This window comes from Canis aureus, chromosome 11 (assembly GCF_053574225.1).
Source record: "Canis aureus isolate CA01 chromosome 11, VMU_Caureus_v.1.0, whole genome shotgun sequence".
Taxonomy (NCBI): Eukaryota; Metazoa; Chordata; class Mammalia; order Carnivora; family Canidae; genus Canis; species Canis aureus.
Window position 1 is genome coordinate 36,821,489 of NC_135621.1, and position 25,558 is coordinate 36,847,046.

The 25,558-nt window shown below is 40.0% G+C and overlaps 1 protein-coding gene and 1 long non-coding RNA gene across 2 annotated transcripts in view; one reads left to right on the forward strand and one right to left on the reverse strand.

Moving 5' to 3' along the window:
* The window catches only part of TXNRD1 (thioredoxin reductase 1), a 138,770-nt gene extending 113,980 nt beyond the window's left edge, over positions 1-24,790 (reverse strand). Inside the window, exon 1 of the mRNA XM_077914819.1 lies at positions 24,677-24,790. Within this exon, the coding sequence (XP_077770945.1) occupies positions 24,677-24,764 (88 nt within the window). The 5' untranslated portion in view covers positions 24,765-24,790. The remainder of the gene's footprint in view (positions 1-24,676) is intronic.
* On the forward strand, positions 16,928-23,868 carry LOC144323885 (uncharacterized). The gene is made up of 2 exons (XR_013389239.1): positions 16,928-17,079; positions 21,726-23,868. It is a non-coding gene; the product is annotated as an uncharacterized LOC144323885 (long non-coding RNA).
* Positions 24,791-25,558: the final 768 nt, after the last annotated feature.

The window sequence follows — 25,558 nt, forward strand, 5'->3', positions numbered from 1 at the left end:
GAAATTTTTCTCCTATTCTATAGGGTTTTTTTTCCCCCTTTAATTGATGGTGTTCTGTGAAGCCCGGACATTTTTAACTCAGTAAATCTAACTTATCTATTTTGTTTTCTCGTGCTTTTGATGCTGTATCTAAGAAATTGTTGTCTAATCAAAAATCACAAAGATTCACTCCTATAATTTTCTTCTAGGAGTTTATAGTTTTATCTCTTACGTTTAGTTCTATGATCCATTTTGAGTTAATCTTTGTGTAGGGTATAAGGAAGGGGTCCAACTTCGTTCTTTTGCATGTAGATATCCAGTTGTCCCAGCACCATTTGTTAAAAACATTATTCTTTCCCCATTGAAATGTCTTAGGAACTCTGTCAAAAATAAATTGACCATGAATATAAGAGTAGAACCCTTGCCTTTAACTAGTGTGCCATACTGACACAGCACTCAGAACAATATTTGCACAAAGTATTAACAAAATCTGCTAATCTCAAGAATGTTAACGATGGTTATCTCTACTAAGCTTGACTTTTTTTTTTTAGATTTTATTTATTTATGAGAGAGAGAGAGAGAGAGAGAGAGAGAGAAAGAGAGACAGGCAGAGGGAGAAGCAGGCTCCAGGGAGCCGATGTGGGACTCGATCCTGTCCGGGATCACGCCCTGGACTGAAGGTGATGCTAAACAACTAAGCCACAGGGGCTGCCCCCTAAGCTTGACTTTCATTTTTCATCATAAAATCTTTTGTATTATGTGTTTTTAAACCATAAGTATTATTTTTATAAAAAGTTTTTTAAGTGCTAGTTAATTTTAAATTTTTAAAAAATCACCCCTATTATACGTGGTCAAGACAGGGTCAAAAACTAAGTGACTGTATTTTTATATGCCATTCAAATATTACTAACTGAAATAAAGTAAAAAGGGATATAGAAATCTCTAAATCTGAGACATGGGTGCTTTTTTTTTTAAGATTTTATTTATTTATTTATTTATCTATTTTTATTTTTTTTTATTAATTTTTTTTTATTTATTTATGATAGTCACAGAGAGAGAGAGAGAGAGAGAGGCAGAGACACAGGCAGAGGGAGAAGCAGGCTCCATGCACCAGGAGCCCGACATGGGAATCGATCCAGGGTCTCCTGGATCGGGCCCTGGGCCAAAGGCAGGCGCCAAACCGCTGCGCCACCCAGGGATCCCTATTTATTTATTTTTGAGAGACACACAGAGAGGCAGACCACAGGCAGAGGGAGAAGCAGACTCCCTGCGGGGAGCCTGATGTGGGACTCGATCACAGGACCCCGGGATCACGACTTGAGCTGAAGGCAGACACTCAACCACTGAGTCACCCAGGTGTCTCATAGGCATGCGTGCTTTTTTTTTTTTTTCATATTCAATGAATTGTAGACTTTTTTTCAGTTTATTAAGAAAAACTAGAATTGACATGTCTGTCAAATTCTTGTCACATCTACATTTTTGTATTCAGAATATCTCAGACTTCACCCAATAGATAATACCACTGTATTATTCAGGGCTCACCCCATTGCAAGTGACAGAAACCAAATGCAAATTAGCTGAAGCACTACTGGTGGCTCTAGAAACTACTGGTGGCTCTAGAAAAAAGCATAAAGGACTCAAGAGACTTCATGACTGCAGAATTAGATCTAATCAGGCAGATATTAAAAATCAATTAAATGAGATGCAATCCAAACTAGAGGTCCTAACGACGAGGTTTAAAGAGGTAGAAGAACAAGTGAGTGACATAGAAGACAAGTTGATGGCAAAGGGGGAAACTGAGGAAAAAAGAGACAAACAATTAAAAGATCATGAGGATAGATTAAGGGAAATAAGTGACAGCCTGAGGAAGAAAAATCTATGTTTAATTGGGGTTCCTGAAGGCGCCGAAAGGGACAGAGGTCCAGAATATGTATTTGAACAAATCATAGCTGAAAACTTTCCTAATCTGGGAAGGGAAACAGGCATTCAGATCCAAGAAATAGAGAGATCCCCCCCCCCCCGCTAAAATCAATAAAAACTGTTCAACACCTCGACATTTAATAGTGAAGCTTGCAAATTCCAAAGATAAAGAGAAGATCCTTAAAGCAGCAAGAGACAAGAAATCCCTAATTTATATGGGAAGAAATATAATATTAACAGAAGACCTCTCCACAGAGACCTGGCAGGCCAGAAAGGGCTGGAGGATATACTCAGGGTCCTAAATGAGAAAAACATGCAGCCAAGAATACTTTATCCAGCAAGGCTCTCATTCAGAATAGAAGGAGAGATAAAGAGCTTCCAAGATAGGCAAAACTGAAAGAATATGTGACCACCAAACCAGCTCTGCAAGAAATATTAAGGGGACTCTTAAAATTCCCCTTTAAGAAGAAGTCCAGTGGAACAATCCACAAAAACAGGGACTGAATAGGTAACATGATGACACTAAACTCATATCTTTCAATAGTAATTCTGAATGTGAATGGGCTTAACGACCCCATCAAAAGGGGCAGGTTTTCAGACTGGATAAAAAAGCAGGACCCATCTATTTGCTGTCTACAAGAGACTCATTTTAGACATAAGGACACCCACAGCCTGAAAATAAAAGGTTGGAGAACCATTTACCATACAAATGATCCTCAAAAGAAAGCAGGGGTAGCCATCCTTATATCAGATAAACTAAAATTTATCCCGAGGACTGTAGTGAGAGATGAAGAGGGACACTATATCATACTTAAAGGATCTATCCAACAAGAGGACTTAACAATCCTCAATATATATGCCCTGAATGTGGGAGCTGCCAAATATATCAACCAATTAATAACCAGAGTTAAGACATACTTAGATAATAATACACTTATACTTGGTGATTTCAATGTAGCGCTTTCTACACTCGATAGGTCTTCTAAGCACAACATCTCCAAAGAAACAAGAGCTTTAAATGATACACGGGACCAGATGGATTTCACAGATATCTACAGAACTTTACATCCAAACGCAACTGAATACACATTCTTTTCAAGTGCACATGGAACTTTCTCCAGAATAGACCACATACTGGGTCACAAATCAGGTCTTAACCAAAACCAAAAGATTGGGATTGTTCCCTGCATATTCTCAGACCACAGTGCCCTGAAATTAGAGCTAAATCACAAGAAGTTTGGAAGGATTTCAAACATGTGGAGGTTAAGGACCATCCTGCTAAAAGATGAAAGGGTCAACCAAGAAATTAAGGAAGAATTAAAAAGATTCATGGACACTAATGAGAATGAAGATACAACCATTCAAAATCTTTGGGATGCAGCAAAAGCAGTCCTGAGGGGGAAATACATCGCAATACAAGCATCCATCCAAAAATCGGAAAGAACTCAAATACAAAAGCTAACTTGCACCTAAAGGAGCTGGAGAAAAAACAGCAAATAGATCCTACACTCAGCAGAAGAAGAGAGTTAATAAAGATTCGAGCAGAACTCAATGAAATAGAGACCAGAAGAACTGTGGAACAGATCAACAAAACCAGGAGTTGGTTCTTTGAAAGATTTAATAAGATAGATAAACCATCAGCCAGCCTTATTAAAAAGAAGAGAGAAAAGACTCAATAAAATCATGAATGAGAAAGGAGAGATCACCACCAACACCAAGGAAATACAAAAAATTTTAAAAACATATTATGAGCAGCTATATGCCAATAAATCAGGCAATCTAGAAGAAATGGAAGCATTTCTGGAAAATCACAAACTACCAAAACTGTAACAGGAAGAAATAGAAAACCTGAACAGGACAATAACCAGGGAGGAAATTGAAGCAGTCATCAAAAACCTCCCAAGACACAAAAGTCCAGGGCCAGATGGCTTCCCAGGGGAATTCTATCAAACGCTTAAAGAAGAAACCATACCTATTCTACTAAAGCTGTTCGGAAAGATAGAAAGAGATGGAATACTTCCAAACTCGTTCTATGAGGCCAGCATCACCTTAATTCCAAACCAGACAAAGACCCCACCAAAAAGGAGAATTCTAGACCAATATCCCTGATGAACATGGATGCAAAAATTCTCAACAAGACACTAGCCAATAGGATACAACAATACATTAGGAAGATTATTCACCATGACCAAGTGGGATTTATCCCCGGGATGCAAGGCTGGTTTAACACTCATAAAGCAATTAATGTGATTGATCATATCAGCAAGAGAAAAAACAAGAACCATATAATCCTCTCAATAGATGCAGAGAAAGCATTTGACAAAATACAGCATTCATTCCTGAACAAAATTCTTCAGAGTATAGGGATAGAGGGAACATTCCTCAACATCTTAAAAGCCATCTATGAAAAGCCCACAGCAAATATCATTCTCAATGGGGAAACACTGGGAGCCTTTCCCCTAAGATCAGGAACAAGACAGGGATGTCCACTCACCACTGCTATTCAACATAGTACTAGAAGTCCTAGCCTCAGCAATCAGACAACAAAAAGAAATAAAAGGCATTCAAATTGGCAAAGAAGAAGTCAAACTCTCCCTCTTCGCAGATGACATGATACTGTACATAGAAAACCCAAAAGACTCCACCCCAAGATTGCTAGAACTCATACAGCAATTCAGCAGTGTGGCAGGATACAAAATCAATGCCCAGAAGTCAGTGGCATTTCTATACACTAACAATGAGACTGAAGAAAGAGAAATTCAGGAGTCAATCCCAATTACAATGGCACCCAAAAGCATAAGATACCTAGGAATAAACCTAACCAAAGAGGTAAAGGATCTATACCCTAAAAACTATAGAACACTTCTGAAAGAAATTGAGGAAGACACAAAGAGATGGAAAAATATTCCATGCTCACAGATTGGAAGAATTAATATTGTGAAAATGTCAATGCTACCCAGGGCAATTTACACATTCAATGCAATCCCTATCAAAATACCATGGACTTTCTTCAGAGAGTTGGAACAAATTATCTTAAGATTTGTATGGAATCAGAAAAGACCCCGAATAGCCAGGGGAATATTAAAAAAAGAAAACCATATCTGGGGGCATCACAATGCCAGATTTCAGGTTGTACTACAAAGCTGGGGTCATCAAGACCGTGTGGTACTGGCACAAAAACTGACACATAGATCAATGGAACAGAATAGAGAATCCAGAAGTGGACCTTCAACTTTATGGTCAACTAATATTCGATAAAGGAGGAAAGACTATCCACTGGAAGAAAGACAGTCTCTTCAATAAATGGTGCTGGGAACATTGGACATCCACATGCAGAAGAATGAAACCAGACCACTCTTGCACCATACACAAAGATAAACTCAAAATGGATGAAAGATCTAAATGTGAGACAAGATTCCATCAAAATCCTAGAGGAGAACACAGGCAACACCCTTTTTGAACTCTGCCACAACTTCTTGCAAGATACATCCACGAAGGCAAAAGAAACAAAAGCAAAAATGAACTATTGGGACTTCATCGAGATAAGATGCTTTGCACAGCAAAAGAAACAGTCAACAAAACTAAAAGACAACCTACAGAATGGGAGAAAATATTTGCAAATAACGTATCAGATAAAGGGCTAGTTTCCAAGATCTATAAAGAACTTCTTTTTTTTATTTTTTTTTTATTTTTATTTTTTTTCTATAAAGAACTTCTTAAACTCAACAGCAGGCAGCCCCGGTGGCGCAGCAGTTTAGCGCCGCCTGCAGCCCAGGGCATGATCCTGGACTCCCGGGATGGAGTCCCATGTCAGGCTCTCTGCATGGGGCCAGCTTCTCCATCTGCCTGTGTCTCTGCCTCTCTCTCTCTCTCTGCATCTCTATGAATAAATAAATAAAATCTTAAAAAAAAATAAACTCAACAGCAAAGAAACAATCCAATCATGAAATGGGCAAAAGACATGAACAGAAATCTCACAGAGGAAGACATAGACATGGCCAACACGCACATGAGAAAATGCTCCGCATCACTTGCCATCAGGGAAATACAAATCAAAACCACAATGAGGGATCCCTGGGTGGCGCAGTGGTTTAGCGCCTGCCTTTGGCGCTATGTATGTATGTCTTCTTTGGCGAAATGTCTGTTCATGTCTTCTGCCCATTTCTTGACAGGATTATTTGTTCTTTGGGTGTTGAGTTTGATTAGTTCTTTATAGATTTTGGATACTAGCTAGACCTTTATCTGATAAGACATTTACAAATATCTTCTCCCATTCTATCAGTTGTCTTTTGGTTTTACTGACTGTTTCCTTTGCCGTGCAAAAGCTTTTAATCTTGCTGATGTGGCAATAGTTCTTTTTTGCCTTTCTTTCCCTTGTGCCTTTGGAGATGTGTCTAGCAAGAAGTTGCTGTGTCTGAGATCATAGAGGTTGCTATCTGCATTCTCCTCTAGGATTTTGATGGATTCCTGTCTCACATTTAGATCTTTCATCCAGTTCAAGTCTATTTTTGTGTATGGCATAAGGGATTGGTCCAGTTTCATTCTTCTGTACTTGACCGTCCAATTTTCCCAATACCATTTGTTGAAGAGACTATCTTTTTTTCCATCGGATATACTTTCCTGCTTTGTCAAAGATTAGTTGACCATAGAGTTGAGGGTCCATTTCTGGGTTCCCTCTTCTGTTCCAATGATTTGTGTCTGTTTGTGCTACAGTATCATACTGTCTTGATGATCACAGCTTTGTAATACAGCTTGAAGTCTGGGATTGTGATGCCATCAGTTTGGTTTTCAACATTCCTTTGGCTATTTAGGGTCCTTCCTGGTTCTATACAAATTTTAAGATTATTTGTTCCGGCTCTGTGAAAAAAGTTGATGGTATTTTGATAGGAATTTTACTGAATGCATAGATTGCTCTAGGTGACATAGACATTTTAACAATATTTGTTCTTCCAATCCATGAGCATAGAATGTTTTTCCATTTCTTTGTGTCTTCCTTGATTTCTTTCATGAGTATTCTATAATTTTCTGAATACAGATCTTTTGCCTCTTTGGTTAGGTTTATTCCTAGATATCTTATAGGTTTTGGTGCAATTGTAAATGGGATCAACTCCTTTATTTTTCTTTCTTCTGTTTCATTGTTAGTGTATAGAAATGCCACTGATTTCTGTGCATTGATTTTGTATCCTGCCACTTTGCTGAATTCCTGTATGAGTTCTAGAAATTTTGGGGGTGGAGTATTTTGGGTTTTTCACATACAGTATTATGTCATCTGCAAAGAGTGAGAGTTTGACTTCTGTGCCAATCTGGATGCTTTTCATTTCATTTTGTTGTCTGAGAAAAAAAAATTTTTTTAAATAGTATGGTGACGGTACACCTGGGTGGCTCAGTCTGTTAACTAATTTTGGCTCAGGTCATGATCTCATGGTCATGAGGTCAAGCCCTATGTTGAGCTTTGCACTGGATGTGAAGCCTACTTGGGATTTTCTCTTTTCCTCTCCCCCAGCGCCCCTCCCTCTCTAAAAAAGTGTTTAAAAATTTAAAAAAATTAAAATAATATCGTAATTATGGCTCCATAATTTGGAAAAAAGTTTTTTCACTTATCTCTTACTATATAACAAACAAAAAGAACTCAAGCAAATTGGTGAATAAACAGCAGGATCACAAATGATAAAGTGAATAAAGAACAAGAACAACTAATTCATTAGAAAATAAAGAACAAACCTAGAATAAAATGTCTATTTCACTTTTCTTTCAAAATCAGAATTGAAGATTAAAGCAATGAAGTATAGTTTCATATTTATATACACATATATATGTAAGAGATTTTATTGATTTATTCATGAGATACAGAGAGAGGCAGAGACACAGGCAGAGGGCGAAGCAGGCCCCCTGTGGGGAACCTGATGTGGGACTCGATCCCAGGACTCTGGGATCACGCTCTGAGCTGAAGGCAGATGCTCAACCATTGAGCCACCCAGGTGTCCCCATTTTTTATGTATTAAAAATGGAAACTCCCAGTGTTGGTAAATGTACACTAATGGGAGTCCATGAACATAAGGGAGTATCTAGTATAAGCTGTTACTATTCTTTTGGAAAACCATTTGATAGTGTGGATCAAAAACCATTGAAATAGCCATCCTTTTCCTTTTTTTTTTTTAAGATTTTATTTATTTATTCATGAGAGACACACTGAGAGAGGCAGAGACACAAGCCAGAGGGAGGAGAAGCAGGCTCCATGCAGGGAGTCTGATGTGGGACTCGATCCCAGGACCCCAGGATCATGACCTGAGCTGAAGGCAGACGCTCAACCACTGATCCACACAGTCACCCAACAGCCATCCTTTTCAACCAAGGATTCTTATAGGAATTTATCTTAAGAACAACAACAAAAAAATTAAACTAATGAAAACATTATATTCATAAAATGACCCTCACTTTCTAGTCTTCTCATAGGAAAAGTTTTTAGTAATTTTTATTTATATAATTAGCATCATCTGGTTAATGGGAAAATTTCCAAATCTCTTTTCAATATGAGTTCTATAGCCTTAGGAATAATCATGTTAACTTCCTGTGAAATCCAAGGGAGCAAAACAGACCACTGACCTATCAACATTTTCCACTCCCTACCTCCTGAACATGTGTATCACCTTTCTAAGGACAGGGACAAAATCATATCTTGTTTCAGCCACCTTTCTCTCTCCAAAGGCTAAATTGCAAACAGCTTCTATTCCTCCTCTCCAGCCTCCTTCACACCTTTCTATTCCCATCCTCAATCCATTCTTTTTATCTATATGTTACCAACACAGCATCATTGGTTATAGTAAAAAAAAAAAACTGGAAAACAACATATGTCCAACATTAGGAGAATGGCTAAATTATAGTACCTCTCTTTTTCTTCAATAATTTTAATGGTTCTATACTTATGCAAGATTCAAAACAATATGGAAATGGCTTAACGTATTGTTAATTGCAAAGAAACAGAATACCGAATCCTATATACCATAGTTTTACAATTACATGAAACTTTGCATATAGGAATCCTAAAAAGGGATATGCAATATGGTTATAGAAGTTATATTGGCAAGATAGAATTATGCATGACTTTTCCTTTTTTGTATTTCTCAAACTTAAAAAAGATTTTTTTTTTGCAAGACACAATAATTGGCCACAATTTGCAATATATGATCCTTAATTAGAGCTCTAACTCACAACCCCAAGATCAAGAATTGCATGCACCATGGACTGAGCCAGCCAGGTGCCCCACAACTGAGTAAATTTTAATATGAACTTACATAGGATGATATTATTGTGTTAAGTCCACTGACTTTATATGGAAGAGTATTTGTTCTTAGGAGACACATGCTGAAATACTTAAGGCTAAAAGTTGTGATGTCTGTAATTTATTTCAAATGGTTCAAGATAAAAGAGTAGAGGGGGATTGTTTGGGAGAAAAAAGAGGATGTAAGGAAGGAAAATAAAACAAATGTAGCAAAATGTGAATCTTAAGAAGAGAATTTGGGTATCCATTATACTAGTCTTTCAACCTTTCTGTTGACTGGGGAAATTGCTAGAATTATTGGGATAATAGCCTTCAAAGCTTTTCTACAAAGCCCATAATACTGTATTCCTGTTCAGAGTTGCGGGAAAAGTCTGGCTCATTCGTCTTCATTCCATTACCTTCAGTCATGTCTCTGCAGATGGCTGGTTTGAGTTTGAAAAACTCCGGAAGTTGTAAGTCAGCCAACTTTGGGTACATCAACTTGTAGCTAATAAGGAATCCCTGGGACTTATTTCTTGATTTCCTTTGTTTAGGCAACATAAACATCTCTTAGAGCAGTGGCCCTCAAAATGTGGTAGGCATACCTCTGGAATCCCTGAGGTCAAAACTGTTTTCATAATAATAAGATGCATTTGCCTTTTTCACTGTTGGCATTCTTAATAACGTCGAAGAGTAAAAGAGTATTAAGACCAAAAGTTTGACAAAAGTTTGACAACGACCAATCTTGATGTTTTCAAAGATTTGAAAGAAAGAAAACATGAAAGGTAGAAATTCCATAGGAGCTAATTTTATCTAGGCCTGAAAAAAAAATTTTTTTTAAAGATAGATTTATTTATTTATTTATTTATTTATTTATTTATTTATTTATTTATTTATTTATTTATTTATGAATGATAGACATAGAGAGTGAGAGGCAGAGACACAGGCAGAGGGAGAAGCAGGCTCCATGCCGGGAGCCCGACACGGGACTCAATCCCGGGACTCCAGGATCGTGTCCTGGGCCAAAAGCAGGTGCTAAACTGCTGAGCCACCCAGGGATCCCATGAAAAAAAAAATTCTTAAAGCGAACACAACTTGGCTTCTCTCCCCAGAGTCCCCAACACTAATTAGAATAGGGCAGTCCTTCAGTCTAGGCTCCTCTTAAAAAACAAAAAAATTGCTTTTGTCACTGTTGTTAGTTCTAACTCCATGCCACTTAAAACAAAATGGAGGAGGAGATGGTGGAGGAGGAGGGGAGGAAAGTAAAGGAGGAGAACAAGAGGAAGAAGAGGAAGGAGGAGGTAAAGTGACCTTACCAACTGTAGAACAAACAGATTCAATGTTCCCCTCCTTCCTTGATCCTTACACATTGCATGAGGCTCTCAAGGCCTGCAGGTCTATGCTGTAGTCACCAGGACAAAAAAAAAAACAGCAGCAGATTATTGGAGTTGACAGTTTAGACTTCTGAGAGCACGGGGTCAAGGCTGTCAAGAGATGAGAGGAGTAGCTTGTAAATTTCAGAGCAGGGGAGTCAAGGGGGAAAGCAAAGCAGAGCCCAGCAAAAGGAAGCAAAATGCAGAGTTAAATACAAACTAAAACTGCCACTTGTTAGAACTTGAATTTCTGCCATTAATAAGCCACATGATCACTTCAAATGTGATGATAAAAATTTTATAGCACTCCACTCTGCCCGCTGTCATCACTTCCTGGTTCATAGGTTTGTCACATTCATGTGTTTACTCTGTTGCCTATGGTGAAAAGCACCTAGACTATAAGACATCAGAAGAAATCAAGGATTTCCGCAAATCCTATAGCTCTAAAACTTTTTATTTGGCTCAAGGATTTTGCAAACATGCCACTGCTCTCAGATTTCTTTTAATAAATTAACATTTGTAATGGTATTTTTTTCAACCCGGAATATTATTACACTTGGGTCTAATAAGACTCCATGAAATAACAAGATATTCCATAAAAATCCTAAGAGTGGGGAAGCTATCATGGGGAAGTATGACATGATCTATATGGTGAGAAGACAAGATAATTATGCACGCTTTTTAAAGGCTGCAGGGTATGAGACATGTTAGAAAAATAAAACATAAGAACATAAGAAGGAAGACTAAAGACTCCTTAATGTGACATGATGATGACTTCTCTAACACTGAATAAATGCATCTTAGTCTTTAGTACTATTTATTTGCCAAATTAAAACAAAACACCTAGGATGTTTTTTTAAGCCTCAGAGGGATTTTTAATTCTTACAAAGAACTTGCCATGTTAAGTACTTAGTATGTTTCAGAAGAGCTGCTACAAACAGGCCTACAAGTCCTGATTATAGCTCTTCTTTATCTCAGAGGAGTCTCATTAGAGGGTTAAAATTAAACCTGGGTTATGCTGAAGGTGCTACCTCTTAGGGATTTCCCACTTGCCTCACCCCACAGTTGTATACTATTATGATGATATGCCATGTCCAGGATTAGATAGCTATATGAGACTGAGAAGATACATTTGAAAGGAAATAGCCCTTCCCCAAAGGACTGGATTATGGAATGATCTATGATGGAAGAAAATATGCCAGAAGCTCAAATGAGTTGTCACTAGAAACTGACTCTTCTTGTGGGGGTGGGCAGGGGTGGGCAGAAGGTTATTCTTATTTACTGGATCACTCAGCCCAAAGATTATCAGGTCAGGGTTAGGGTCTACTACTGAATGATCAAATGGAAGAAGAAGAAAATCCAACTTCTTTTCACCTCGCTGTTAAATTTTATATTGATGCTATTAATAAAAACATCATTTTAAAGGAAATACTATAGAAGTTTTTTAAAATTGGAAGTGTGAAAACAAAAGATATTACATGAAAGAATAAAATCTTTTTATTTTCTATTGGTGTTCAATTTGCTAACATATAGAATAACACTCAGTGCTCATCCCGTCAAGTGCCCCCCTCAGTGCCCATCACCCAGTCACCCCCACCCCCGCCCACCTCCCTTTCTACCACCCCTTGTTCGTTTTCCAGAGTTAGGAGTCTCTCATGTTCTGTCTCCCATGAAAGAATAAAATTGAGAAGCTTTCCTTAGTATGTCCTTTAAAAATGACTTTCAATGACTTGAGAGATAGATCTGGCTTAATAATGCCTTCTGGACTTCAATTTTTCCATCTGTGATATGAGTTGGTCTAGACATTTCTGCAAATGTGCCCTTTGTGAACATAAAGCATATACATGGCAGAAAATGTATAACATACTTACTATTAACATACTTTGTATAACATACTTACTATTAAACCTGAATAATAGTCATTAAACTACAAAAAGAATCTGTGGAAAATGACACAACTGATTCCTCACATACGTACGTATGCGCACACACACACACACACACACACACTCCTACTACATACCACTTAAGAGCTAGCTAAAAAGATCTCACCTATACTACACCATTAATTCTCATAATTTCAATAAACATGCTTCAAACATTTATACAGAAAATATTCTGCATTTTTCATATTCTTTATGTGACCTAATGAGTGTTAAGAATAGCCAATGAGAAAAAAAAAAATAGCCAATGAGGGGTGCTTGTGTGGCTTTGTTGGTTAAATATCTGCCTTCGGCTCAGGTCATGATCCCAGGGTGTTTATCCTGGGGATACAAGACTGGTTCAATATTCAAACTCAATCAATATAATCCACCATAGGGATCCCTGGGTGGCTCAGCGGTTTAGCACCGGCCTTCGGCCCAGGGCGTGATCCTGTAGTCCTGGGATCGAGTCCCACGTCAGGCTCCTGGCATGTAGCCTGCTTCTCCCTCTGTCTGTGTCTCTGCCTCTCTCTCTCTTTATGTCTATCATGAATAAATAAATAAAATCTTTAAAATATATACATATAATCTACCATATTAATGGTCTAAAAGAAAAACCCGTATCAGTTATATGCCAATGTACTAGATGCCCTGTAACTACCCAAACTGACTCAAGAAGAAATGCAAATCTAAACAGACCTATAACTAGTGGAGAATTGAATCACCAAGAAAACTTCCCACAAAGAAAAGCTCAGACTCAGATGTCTTCATTAGTGAACTCTAACAAACATCCAAAGCAGAATTAACACCAATTCTTCACAAACTATTCCAAAAAACAGAAAAGGAAAGAACATTTCCCAACTCATTTTATGATTACCACTATTACCTTGAAAACTAGACAAGAACATTACATGAAAAGAAAAACACAGAACAATATTCCCTATACACACAAAAATCCTCCACAAAATATTAGCAAACCAAATCCAGCAACATAATCGAAATAATTATGTATCAATCATCAAGTGGAATTTATCCCAGGATTAACTTTGCATAGGTTGATTTAACATATGAAAAAATCAATTGAGGAACCCCTGGGTGGCTCAGTGGTTGAGCATCTGCCTTCTGCTCAGGGCATGATCCCAGGGTCCGAGGATCAGGTCCCACATCGGGCTCCCCATAGGGAGTCTGCTTCTCCCTCTGCTTGTGTCTCTGCCTCTCTCTCTGTGTCTTTCATGAATAAACAAATAAAATCTTTTAAAAAATTAATTGATGTAATCATTTTTAAACAGAATAAAAAACAAGGGACCCCTGGGCGGCTAAGTGGTTGAGCATCTATCTGCCTTTAGTTCAGGGCATGATCCTAGAGTCCTGGGATCGAGTCCCACATTGGGCTTCCTGCATGGAGCCTGCTTCTCCCTCTGTCTGTGTCTCTGCCTCTCCGTGTTTCTCATGAATAAATAAAATATTTTTTAAAAAGAATAAAAAATAAAAAACAAAAACTACATGATCATCTCAATAGATGCAGAAAAAACATTTGACAAAATTAATAACCACCTTTCATGATAAAAAAAATACTCAACAAACCAGGAATAGAAGGAAACTCTCAATTTGATAAAGGCCATCTGCAAAAAACAAAGGCTAACATCATGCTTAATGGTGAAAGAATGCTTTTCCTCTAAGATCAGGGACAAGATAAAGATGTCTGGTCTTACCATTTCCATTCAACACTGTATTGACAGTTATTGCCAGGGCAATTAGGCAAAGAAATAAAAGGTATCCAAGTTGAAAAGTATGAATAAAACTACTTGTATTCACAGATAACACGATCTTCTCTGTAGAAAATCCTCAGGAAAACACACATACACACACCTGTTAGAATGAATAAGCAAGTTCAGCAAGGTTGTAAGATATGAGATTATATTCCTATAGATGAATCTGAAAATGAAATTAGGCAAGCATTTTCCCCCCGTTTACAATAACCTCAAAAAGAATAAAATACTTGGGAAAAAGTTTAACAAGACTGCAATGATTCAATTTCTATGAAATGTCTAGAATAGGCAAATCTATAGAGATAGGTAGATTGGTGGCTGACAGGGCTGGCAGGGGTGGGGGTGGGTGGGTGGAGGCTAGTATTTATGGATACAATGTTTCTTTTAGGGGTAGTGAAAATTACATGGTTGTACCTGAACTATGCATTTTATTTTATTTATTTATTTTTTAAATTTATTCATGAGAGACAGAGAGAGGCAGAGACACAGGCAGAGGGAGAAGCAGGCTCCATGCAGGGAGCCCACGGGACTTGAGCCTGGGGTCTCCAGGATCACACCCTGGGCCGAAGGCAGCGCTAAACCACTGAGCCACCAGGGCTGCCCAACTATGCATTTTTAAATGGTGATTTTTTTTTTTAATGGTACGTTAGTTATGTCTCAACTTTTAAAAACCCTTATGTAAATATTTATAGCAGCTCTACTTATAATCCAAAAAAGTGGAAATAATCCAAATATTCTTTTTTTTTAATTTTTATTTATTTATGATAGTCACAGAGAGAGAGAGAGAGAGAGAGAGAGGCAGAGACATAGGCAGAGGGAGAAGCAGGCTCCATGCACCAGGAGCTCGACGTGGGATTCGATCCCGGGTCTCCAGGATCGCGCCCTGGGCCAAAGGCAGGCGCTAAACTGCTGCGCCACCCAGGGATCCCTCCAAATATTCTTCAATGAATGAAAGGTAAATAAATTATGGCATATTCATGCAATGTAATAAATGCAATGAAATGGAATAAACTATAGTTACACACAACAAATTGGATAAATTTCTAAGGCATTTTACTGTGCGGAAAAAAAAATCTCAAAAAGTTATATATTGTGTAATTCTATTTATATGACATTCCTGAAAATGCAAAACTATACGGAGAACAGATAGTGGTTCCCAGAAGTTAGAAGTGGGGGTTGGTTGTGTCCAGAAAAGGACAGCATAAGAGAGTTTTTTCAGGATTATGGAACTGTTAATATATGCTGATTATGTACACATGTGTTAAAACTATCAATTTTGCTTGTATCATAAAAATTAAAAAAATAAAATTTAACAAGGTATCTCAAAAGATACACTCATTTCCTATGCAGTTGTTATAAAATGAAAAAACAAGACTGCAATAGAGATCTTATATGAACAAGAGGGACATGAATTTAAGGATCAGCCTTCTCAGAGAATGGGTTCTTTTTTTTTTGTAATAATAAATTTATTTTTTATTGGTGTTCAATTTGCCAACATACAGAATAACACCCAGTGCTCATCCCGTCAAGTGCCTCCCTCAGTGCCCATCACCCATTCACCCCCACCCCCCGCCCTCCTCCCCTTCCACGCCCCCCAGTTCGTTTCCCAGAGTTAGGAGTCTTCTATGTTCTGTCTCCCTTTCTGATATTTCCTACCCATTTCTTCTCCCTTCCCCTCTATTCCCTTTCACTATTATTTATATTCTCCAAATGAATGAGACCATATATTGTTTGTCCTTCTCCAATTGACTTATTTCACTCAGCATAATACCTTCCAGTTCCATCCACGTCGAAGCAAGTGGTGGGTATGTGTCATTTCTAATGGCTGAGTAATATTCCATTGTATACATAAACCACATCTTCTTTATCCTCAGAGAATGGGTTCTAAAAATATACTTGAATTTATGCATATTCCTCTACTGAAATCTTAAAAAATGCAATTAAGATATTATTTGGATCTTAGCATATTTATTACTTTAAAGCAAGCTCCTTCCTGCTATGTCAGAAGTTACTGACGTACCCACATAAAATGAAGCAAATGAGTTAAAATCCTAGTTGTTCAGGCATGCGTTCCAGCAGCCAAGATGAGAAAAAGGATATGTCTTAGATAATACATGCAAAATTCCTTTGTATATTGTGGGATCCTATAAAATGCTAGTTATTTTTATTTGGAATTAATACATTTCCTATGCATCTGGTGACTTGATTAACTTTTCTGGGAGACAGATCTACAGAATATTAGAGCTGGAAAGGTCTTTTTGTCTTAAGATTTTATTTATTAGTGAGAGACACAGAGAGAGAGAGAGGCAGAGACATAGGCAGAGGGAGAAGCAGGCTCCCTGCAGGGACCCCAAAGTGGGACTCCATCTGGGGACTCCAGGATCATGCCTTGGGCCAAAGGCAGGCGCTTAACCGCTGAGCCACCCTGGCGTCCCAAGAGCTGGAAAGGACTTAACATTTATCCATTCACCTTATTTTGCAAGGAAACCAAGGCGCAAAAGTGCTATGGAAATTGTCTAAGATCATATAGCTAGTTGTTGGTACAACAAGAATTAGAGGTTTGTTTTCCATTGTCTCTCAAGTGACTTGTGGAGCATAATCTAAATGAGCAGCTACATCATCACTGTCATGACAGTGACTATATCAGGGACCTAACTTGGAAGCTAAGTTTGTTTGTTTGTTTATTTTTTTTTAAAATATTTTATTTATTTATTCATGAGAGACACACAGAGAGAGGCAGAGACGCAGGCAGAGGGAGAAGCAGGCTCCATGCAGGAAGCCCGATGTGGGATTCGATGCCAGGATCCCAGGATCACACCCTGAGCCGAAGGTAGACACTCAACCACTGAGCCACTCAGGTACTCTGCTAAGTTGTTTTATATCAAGTTCTTCCTATTGGTTCAAGGTTATATTCCAGGGACACAATTGGTCTTGTGGACATGAAGTGATAAAGGGATCTACTCTGCTTTGTAGGCAGATCAGTGAGCCCATTGCATTCAGCATTCACCACCTAAACTGGGTATTGAGGGCTATTCAGGATTTCTATGACTGATTTTTATTCTACTTGTCCCTAAATATAAGGTTAAACTACATAAACATGCTCCTTTCCCCATTATTTCCAGGTACTGGCAATCCTCCAAAAAGTTTTATTTTAATTCTAGGGCTGGTTCTCATAATAACACAACGCTTTACTTTCAAGGGGGGATCCATATTGCCATTAGATTAGAAATGGCTAATCAGTCTATTATGGGAAGGAGTATGGCACAGTACTTAAGAGCATTAGTTCCTAGGTGAGAATCCTGGCTCCAGTAAGGACTGGAGCCTTACCAGTTACATGCCCTTTCCTCTTCTGCGCCTCATTTGCCTACAATGCCTAACGTCTATAAGATGGTTAGCTTAAGTGTTGAATGAGGAAATGTAGCCTAATTTACAAGAATTATCTTCCCTTTCAAAAAAAATTATTACTGGAAACTACAACATTCCATATGGTATATTGGAAAATTGACGAAGACAATTTTACCTGCCTGAGATGTCCCATTTGTAGGATTCCAAAGAGGTGGGGAAAGAGAAGTAGATAAGAGGTTTCCAAAAGGAAAGAAAGATGGTCCTCCATTGACTTTCACCAGGATAGAAAAATCAGACAGGAGGGGTGCCTGGGTGGCTCAGTTGGTTAAGCGTCCCACTCTTGTTTTTGGTTCAGGTTATGATTTCAGGGTCGTGAGACATGCCCTGTCTCAGGCTCCATGCTCAGCCTGGATCCTGCTTAAGATTCTCTCTGTCTCCCTCTCCCTTTGCCCGTCTTATGCTTGTGTGGGTGCATGGATTCTCTCTCTCTCTCTCTCTCAAAAAACAATAAAGTAAAAGAAAAATCAGAGAGATGGAAAAAACTTGACTCACTTGATACAATTATTTTTGAGCATCTACTATGTGTCATGATACATCATCCCAAAAAGGAAATTCAACTCTGAGCAAGACATCCTTACCCTGGGAAGTCAGCCTAGTAGAGCGCACAACACAATGCACTATATGTCCTGTAACAGAAAATGGAAAAGGCCATAGTTTTCCACAAGGCACAACACTAACTCTACTTGGGGAATCTCAACACTGTCACTTGGAATGGGTCTTTATGGGTAAGGAGAGCTTGCTCAGCAAAGAGAAGAAGGAGAATATTCTAGGCAGACAACCAAATGTTCAAGAACAGATGAATGAAGGAGCTTGGCAAGATCAGCGAACAGGAAGAAAAAATGTGTCAAATGCAAGAGAAGGGCTTAGAAAGAGACCTAACCCTGTCAAAAGGTCCTTTGTTCTTAAAACAAACTTCACTAGGAGCTCCAGGATTGGTCCAATGTAGTGAGAATGATTACTAATCAGTACCTATGCAAAAAGAAAAGATCCAACACACAATTCTCTTTAAAATCTACCTCCTCCTGGGGTGCCTGGGTGGCCCAGTTAGTTAAGTGTTGGACTCTTGCTTTTGGCTCAGGTCATGATCTCATAGGTTATGGGATCAAGCCCTGCATCAGACTTGATGCTTAAGATTCTCCCTCCTTTCTTTCCCTTCCCACTGCTCATGCACTTTCTCTAAAAAAATTAAGTAAAATAAATAAATCTTAAAAAAAAAATCTACCCCTCCCCTTCTCACACTACTCTGCCCACACCCAGAGCTAAAGACATTGACTTGGCTTTTTGTTGGGTTGTTTTAATAAATACAATTAACATGCTTTAGCAAGTCATTCCTGCTGTTGTGCTCCCAAACCAGTTGCCAAACACACACTGGCCCATGCTTTTTCCTCCCTCCTTGCCAATCTCTACCCGCAGCTGCCTCTTTGTAATACCAACGAGCTGTTACTGCTATTCCCTGCACTTGACTGAGGACCCAATCCCAGTTTAACTTCCTTTTCATTTCACTTTGGTTTGGACACCCGCTCTTGCCCAGCCAGATCAGCCCCACCAAATCCTGAGGATCATATTACCAGTCTAGCAAATCAAATCACATCCAGAAAGATACCATGGAATCCTACTGCAAATAGGTACAAGGAAACCTTGCCTCCTGGCTCTCCCAGCATAAAGACTGTTTAGCTCAGTATTAACATTTCTGACAAAACCTGATGGGGGTGGAAAGCAGCTTACCAAGCAACCCCCCTCACTTCTTTGACCTCACTGCCTACATAAAAGAAAAAAAAAAAAAAACCAAAGAACTAGCCGTTGCTCAAATATGTACAATTACTTCCATGAACCTAAAACAGTACAGTACATGACTGTACTGTATCCACTTCCAATTAAATCTTTGTTATAAAGTATTCAACGAAACAATCATTAACTGGATATAGAGGGGTGCAAGTCTTTAATATGGTCACAGAGGTTTAAACCTTATGTAGGCTGTGGCACATACCAGAAAAAGTAGTTGAATTTGGGCAGCACATTGGGGACGGAGGAATAACCAGCTTCAAATGCCACTAAGTAAGTGAGCAATTACTCCATGGTAACCATAACTCTGGTATAATATCCATGATCTTAAAAAAAAGCATCCAAAACTTGAAAATAAAGGAAGAGGATGACGATGCCATTTCAATGTCATACTGGGGCATTGTTTGTTTAACAAGCCCAATAAAGGATCATTCAATCCTTGAAGAGAATGTGCTTGTTCTTGACTTTGTTATTTACTAGTTCATTAGTGTCCAGACACTGAAGTTTTGTCATTGTTTTAAGATGTTGCTGTTAAATAATCTCTACACCCAATGTGGGCCTGAACTCATGACCCCAAGATCAAGAGTCTCACACTCTACCTACTGAGCCAGCCAGGCACCCCTGGGACTCTGAAGTTTTATTTTAACTTATACACGTCTATCCAGTAATACCAAAGGTTACAGTTTTATTGCCCTGTAGGACATTAACCAGTTCTGTAACTACTAGCAAAATTCAATTCAGTAATACTTTGACTGATTCTCTATTCCTTGGATTCTCCCTCAAAACAGCAGCTTTACCACCTACTGATTACTTCATACATTCAGTTTAATAAACTTTTATACATGTTCATCTTATTTTTACAAGAATCATGTTTTTAACTTTTTGAAAATCATACTTTAGTCACTACATCGTTCATTCAGTTGTTCCTCTGTGTTGCGTTGCTATCTATGAAAACAATGTAGATTTTCTGCCTTGTCTACTTTTCCTACACCTTCAAAAGGCACCATCTTTTTTTCCTTAATGTGTGCCAGCTTGACACGACATATTCACAGGCCATAATTACCTGCAATTGTATCTTGTTTGGCCCTCAGTGTTTTGTTTTATTTAACTGAATTATCACTGACATTTACAAACTGGAAGAAGTCACAAGCCAATATATGTGGATTTCTAGTTTCTCTTGAAGAAAATCAGAAGTATCTAGCAACACTAGAGTCATCTTCCCACCCAACAAAGAAGAGCCGAGCCCCTTTTAGCGCATGTTGTCCCTTGTTCATCCCAGTCTCCACTGTTGTCTATTGTTACCTGCCTGTCTTCGCAGTTAATTCAAATTTTCAATCCCTCAACTGTGTCCATTCTTCCCATAACAAGCTGATTCTCAGTCTGTCCCACCTCCCACTACCTGCTTAACTCAATTCTTCATTCAATAGACACTGACATCTGAAGAGTGTCTGTGTGTGTATACATATCCTATACACACATACATTCAATTATGGCAAAAAAATAACTAAAATATTGATCGAAAGTTGGTAGCACATTTTTAAGGCATTCTTGACACACCTAATGGTTGAAAGCTGAAAACCTTTGCACTGTCATTTAAACCAACAAGTAATAAATTGTTTTACAACACCAAATAGGGATTCATAATAGTGATTTACAGCTGTACACATGTAAGACTAGCAAAGCTCTGAGCTAAAGAACAGGATATAAGGAACATTCATGAAATGCTCAATGATGTTGTATGAAGGTTAAAAAAGAACCAACGTTACACATTAATCCCTCCTTTCAAGGGCTTAATCCAATTGTAAATCCAAAATATACTTTTAAAAAGGACACATTTAAAAGCTTTAAATACTCGGAAAACATTAATACAAAGAGGTGAACATTCAAGTGTAAAGATTCAAACAATGGCTAAAGACTTTTATTTAAATTATCTGGCTATTGTGGGCTAAGAGCAAGTTTTCCCTTGAATTATCCAGCAAATTATGCAAATTCACTTTTGACTGCAGATTCCTAGCATGTCACTCAGGATGATCTTAGTTTCTACACCACAGCTTTCAATTTCCTATTACATCCTCCACCCAAGCCTCAACCCCACTGCTAAGGACAGGAGCCTCTCCCCAGTAAAAGGTGGGTTCACTCTGGCTCAAACACCTCCCTCCTGTGTTCTCAGACCTTGGTTCAAACAGAATCACCTGAAGCACCAAACATGGCAATTCCTGGCCCAATACCATGAGACTTGATTTAGTAGGATGAAGCCAGGAAAACAAACTTTTAACTTACATATAACCCACCCTCTGTGTAATTAATTCTCTTACAGGTGGTCTTAGAAGAGGAGACACACTGGCAAACACTGTGTCCTTGCCTCACTGGAGAAGCTGGTTGTAGAAACCAAAATGGAGTCACTCATGTAAAACAGGGGCCTGTGTCAGGTGATGACGCAAGTACTTGAGATACTGCAGCTACAAGATATCGCTGAGACCAGCAGCAGCTGACACCCAGAACTGATAATAAGCCGAAGTGGAGGAGGTCTGCAAGGGCCCAAGACTAATTAAATCTCTCTGAAAAGGGAGGATTTTTGCTGCAAACTATCCTCAGACATGACCCCTTTATGTCTGGCCTCTTTAAAAAGGCAGCTGCCACCAAAGGCTCTTCCTGATTGATCTCTGAACAGAGGTGAGATCCTTCATTGCTCGAACATCATAAGCAGTAAGTGCTGAGAGCTGACCCGGACCAGACTCTACCGTGGGCTCACAGGCTGAATTCACGTTTAGTTTGTTAACTTCTACCCAGTGTTATCTTGTTTACCGTGTGACTTACGTTCTGCTTTGTGTGCCATGTAAGAAGCCAAGTTAATGATATCGGGACATGTCTTTGAATTTGGAATCCTGAACCTGCTTCATAATTACATTAATCCTGCTTTATGACCGAACAAAGCTGACATTATGGAAAGATACAACTCACGTGTGCGCCTTGAGAGCATGCTCATGACGCAGGTCAATGTTAGTAACATCGGCTTTTGGAAAGTTTCTCACAAAAAGTTGTCCTTTGCCGTATGGAGCATATGGACACATTTACTGAGTGCTAACCATGTGTAAGGCAGCGTGTCAAGGACTGTGGCCGACAAAATAATGAACAAAACACATTCCTAACCCTCACAAATCCAGCGGGGAAAAATAAGCATTTACCAGTTAATTAAAATAGAATGGAATATGTGTCATGGCAGGAGTCCAAATTAAACTCTAAGCACTCAGAAGTTAACTCCCTCTACCATTCTTCCCCAGCATCTCAACGATCTATCTTTATGATTACACATGATGATACAGCATTTTCCAAACCCTTGCTCTCCACTGGACTGCAAGTTCCAGGGCTGAGGTCATGCCTTGTTCATTCCTGAGTTGTTAGTGCCTGGTAAATAATGAATGCTAAGTAGAAGAGTCATTTAATCAACACACGCTTCATCATTACAACTTGCCCCAGATTGTGAGAAACTTCACATTAATTTCTGGCTGCTCATTTAGGAAAGTCAGTTCCTTGAAACCTAGCCATGTAATTTCACATTTGGCGGTAACATGTGGTCTGGCATGTCACAAATTTGGTGTGCAGATTATTAGTGGCACTCAAGGAAGATAGCTTCTAGAATGTTTATAGGTGACATATGAAAAACATTTTAAATTTCAATAGGACGCATATGTAGGCGTGTATAGAAAATATCTAAAAGCAGTGCTTTCACAGATTAGTGCTTAAAACAATTTATTTCAAAAAGTAAATGTAGAACGGGTGAAACTACTATGCTATTAGGAATCATAGTGGTTGCCCTTGGTATGAGAGTAAGAGGCACAAGGTGGGTTTCTGGGGGACAGGAAATGTTTCTTTAGCTGGGTTCTAGCTGCTCTTTTCTGTAATGTACAGTATATTTCGATCCAAAAGTATTTTTTTAAGGGGATGTAGTTAAATAATAAATGATAGCACATGGACACTGGAAAAATCCTGAAACTGGGAAAGGAAAGGTTAATTTGGGACACAGCTACTCAAATTCCATTGTGAAGAAACTCAAGTGATTACCACAAATCAGCTGCTTGATCTTGAGTAGGAGCTGCCTCTCTCCCATTCTCCCTTTTCCCACCTCAAGTCCTAAATTCCAGCAGGATAAGCACCTTCAGTGTCTCCACAATGGTTTTTATCAGCCGCTTCCCACTCAGACACCGGAGCCAAATCCTAATTCTTCCAAGAGATTCGCCTTCCCCACTTGGCTGTTTTTTTACCATTCCTCTAAGCCCTTCGCCATATGCTGCCTTGTCACTAAATTATAAGCCACAGGAAGACAGGTGCTGCGGTATTTAACAATTCCATCTTTTGGGCAAGTGACTCTTTTATGTCTCGCTTTTAACACCTGTAAATCTGGGAGTTGCCGAGGTCAGCACGAAGATTTTGATGGAGTCTGGAATCAAACATTGCACCTATCCCAGCGCTCCCGCTTACTACCGGGGAACTTTGGGCACGTTTCATCATCCTTTTGTGCTGTCTTTTAGTGCTGCTGGTAAAGTGACACAAGATCATCCACGTGGGGGGCTTGAAACCGTGCTTAGTACCTGTTAGGCACCGTCACCGTCATCTACAAAGTGGAGGGAATCCCAGCGCCTTTCCCCTGCCGGAGTCCTGGAGAGAGTGGGCCATCGCGGTCAGAAACATGCCTAAGACTCAAGGGGTGGAGAAGGCCGGGGAGGGCAGCAGAAGGGCACCCGGGTGGCTCAGCTGTTGAGCGTCTGCCTTTGGCTCAGGTCAGGGTCCCGGATCGGCATCGAGCCCCACCTCGGGCTCCCCGCAGGGCGCCTGCTGCTCCTGCTGCTCCCTCTGCCCGGGTCCCTGCCTCTGTGTCCCTCGTGACTATATACATCTTTAAACAACAAAGAACAAAAGATTCTCCAAGGCGGAGGGTGTGCGTGGGCAAAGGGGTGCACGAGCCCCCCCCCCCCCCTCCCACGAGCCACCAATTCAGGATCTCCGGTTAAAACGGCCCTTAAGTTCCTTGGATTTTGGTTCTGTACCCCCGCCCGCCACTCCTTGAGAGGTGAGGGGGAATTCCCCTTCGAAACACGGTGCTTGGAACAAGGGAGCAGCCCAGGGCACCCCGACACCGCCCCGGCCTCGCTCGCGGGAAGCCGTCTCGGGGCAGGTCCTGGGGGCGCCCACCTGGGGAGGCCGCTCGGAGGGCGCCCCCGGCCCCGCACGCCCCGCGCCCTGAGGCCGCACCTCCGCCCACGCTCGTACCTGACGATTGGCTGCCCGGGCCCCGGCGGCCGTTGGCTTCCGGCTGGGGCGGGGCGCCCGCCCTCACCTTGCTCTTCCCGCAGCCCATAGCCCGCGGAGGCCTCTGGGAACTCGCGGCGGACGGCCCCTGAGCGGAGGCCGCGCGCCCCCTGCCGGCGGGCGGGGCGGTCACACCCTGACGTCCCGCCTCCTCTCTTTCAAGCAGGTGAATTTTTTTCATATTAAAATATTCTCACCAGGGGCCCCTGGGTGGCTCAGTTGATGAAGCGTCTGCCTTCGGCTCAGGTCCTGATCTTGGGGTCCTGGGATCGAGCCCCGCATTGGGCTCCCTGCTCAGTGGGGAGCCTGCCTCTCCCTACCCCTTTGTCCCTCCCACCCCGGCTCCTGTTTGCTTGCGCGCGCGCTCTCTCTCTCTACAAACAAACAAACAAACTTTTTTTAAAAAACGTCCTCTCAATAAATAAATAAATAGACTTTTTTTTAAAAACGTCCTCTCGGGCAGCCCGGGTGGCGCAGTGGTTTAGCGCCGCCTTCAGCCCAGGGCGTGATCCTGGAGACGCGGGATCGAGTCCCACGTCGGGCTCCCTGCATGGAGCCTGCTTCTCCCTCTGCCTGTGTCTCTGCCTCTCTCTCTCTCTGTGTCTCTTATGAATAAATAAATAAATAAAATCTAAAAAAAAAAAAAGTCCTCTCAATAGAGCTACTGTACTAGGCTTACCTAGTCCTCTACTGATGGACATTTAATTCATTTCTTATTTTAAAATATAATGAATAAGCTGACAGTGAATATCTTTGTTTTTAGAGCTTTAAGGCTCTCTCTTGCTTTCCACAATGGTGGTGCCCATTTGTACTCCCAGTGGTAAGGAATGAGAGTTCCATACT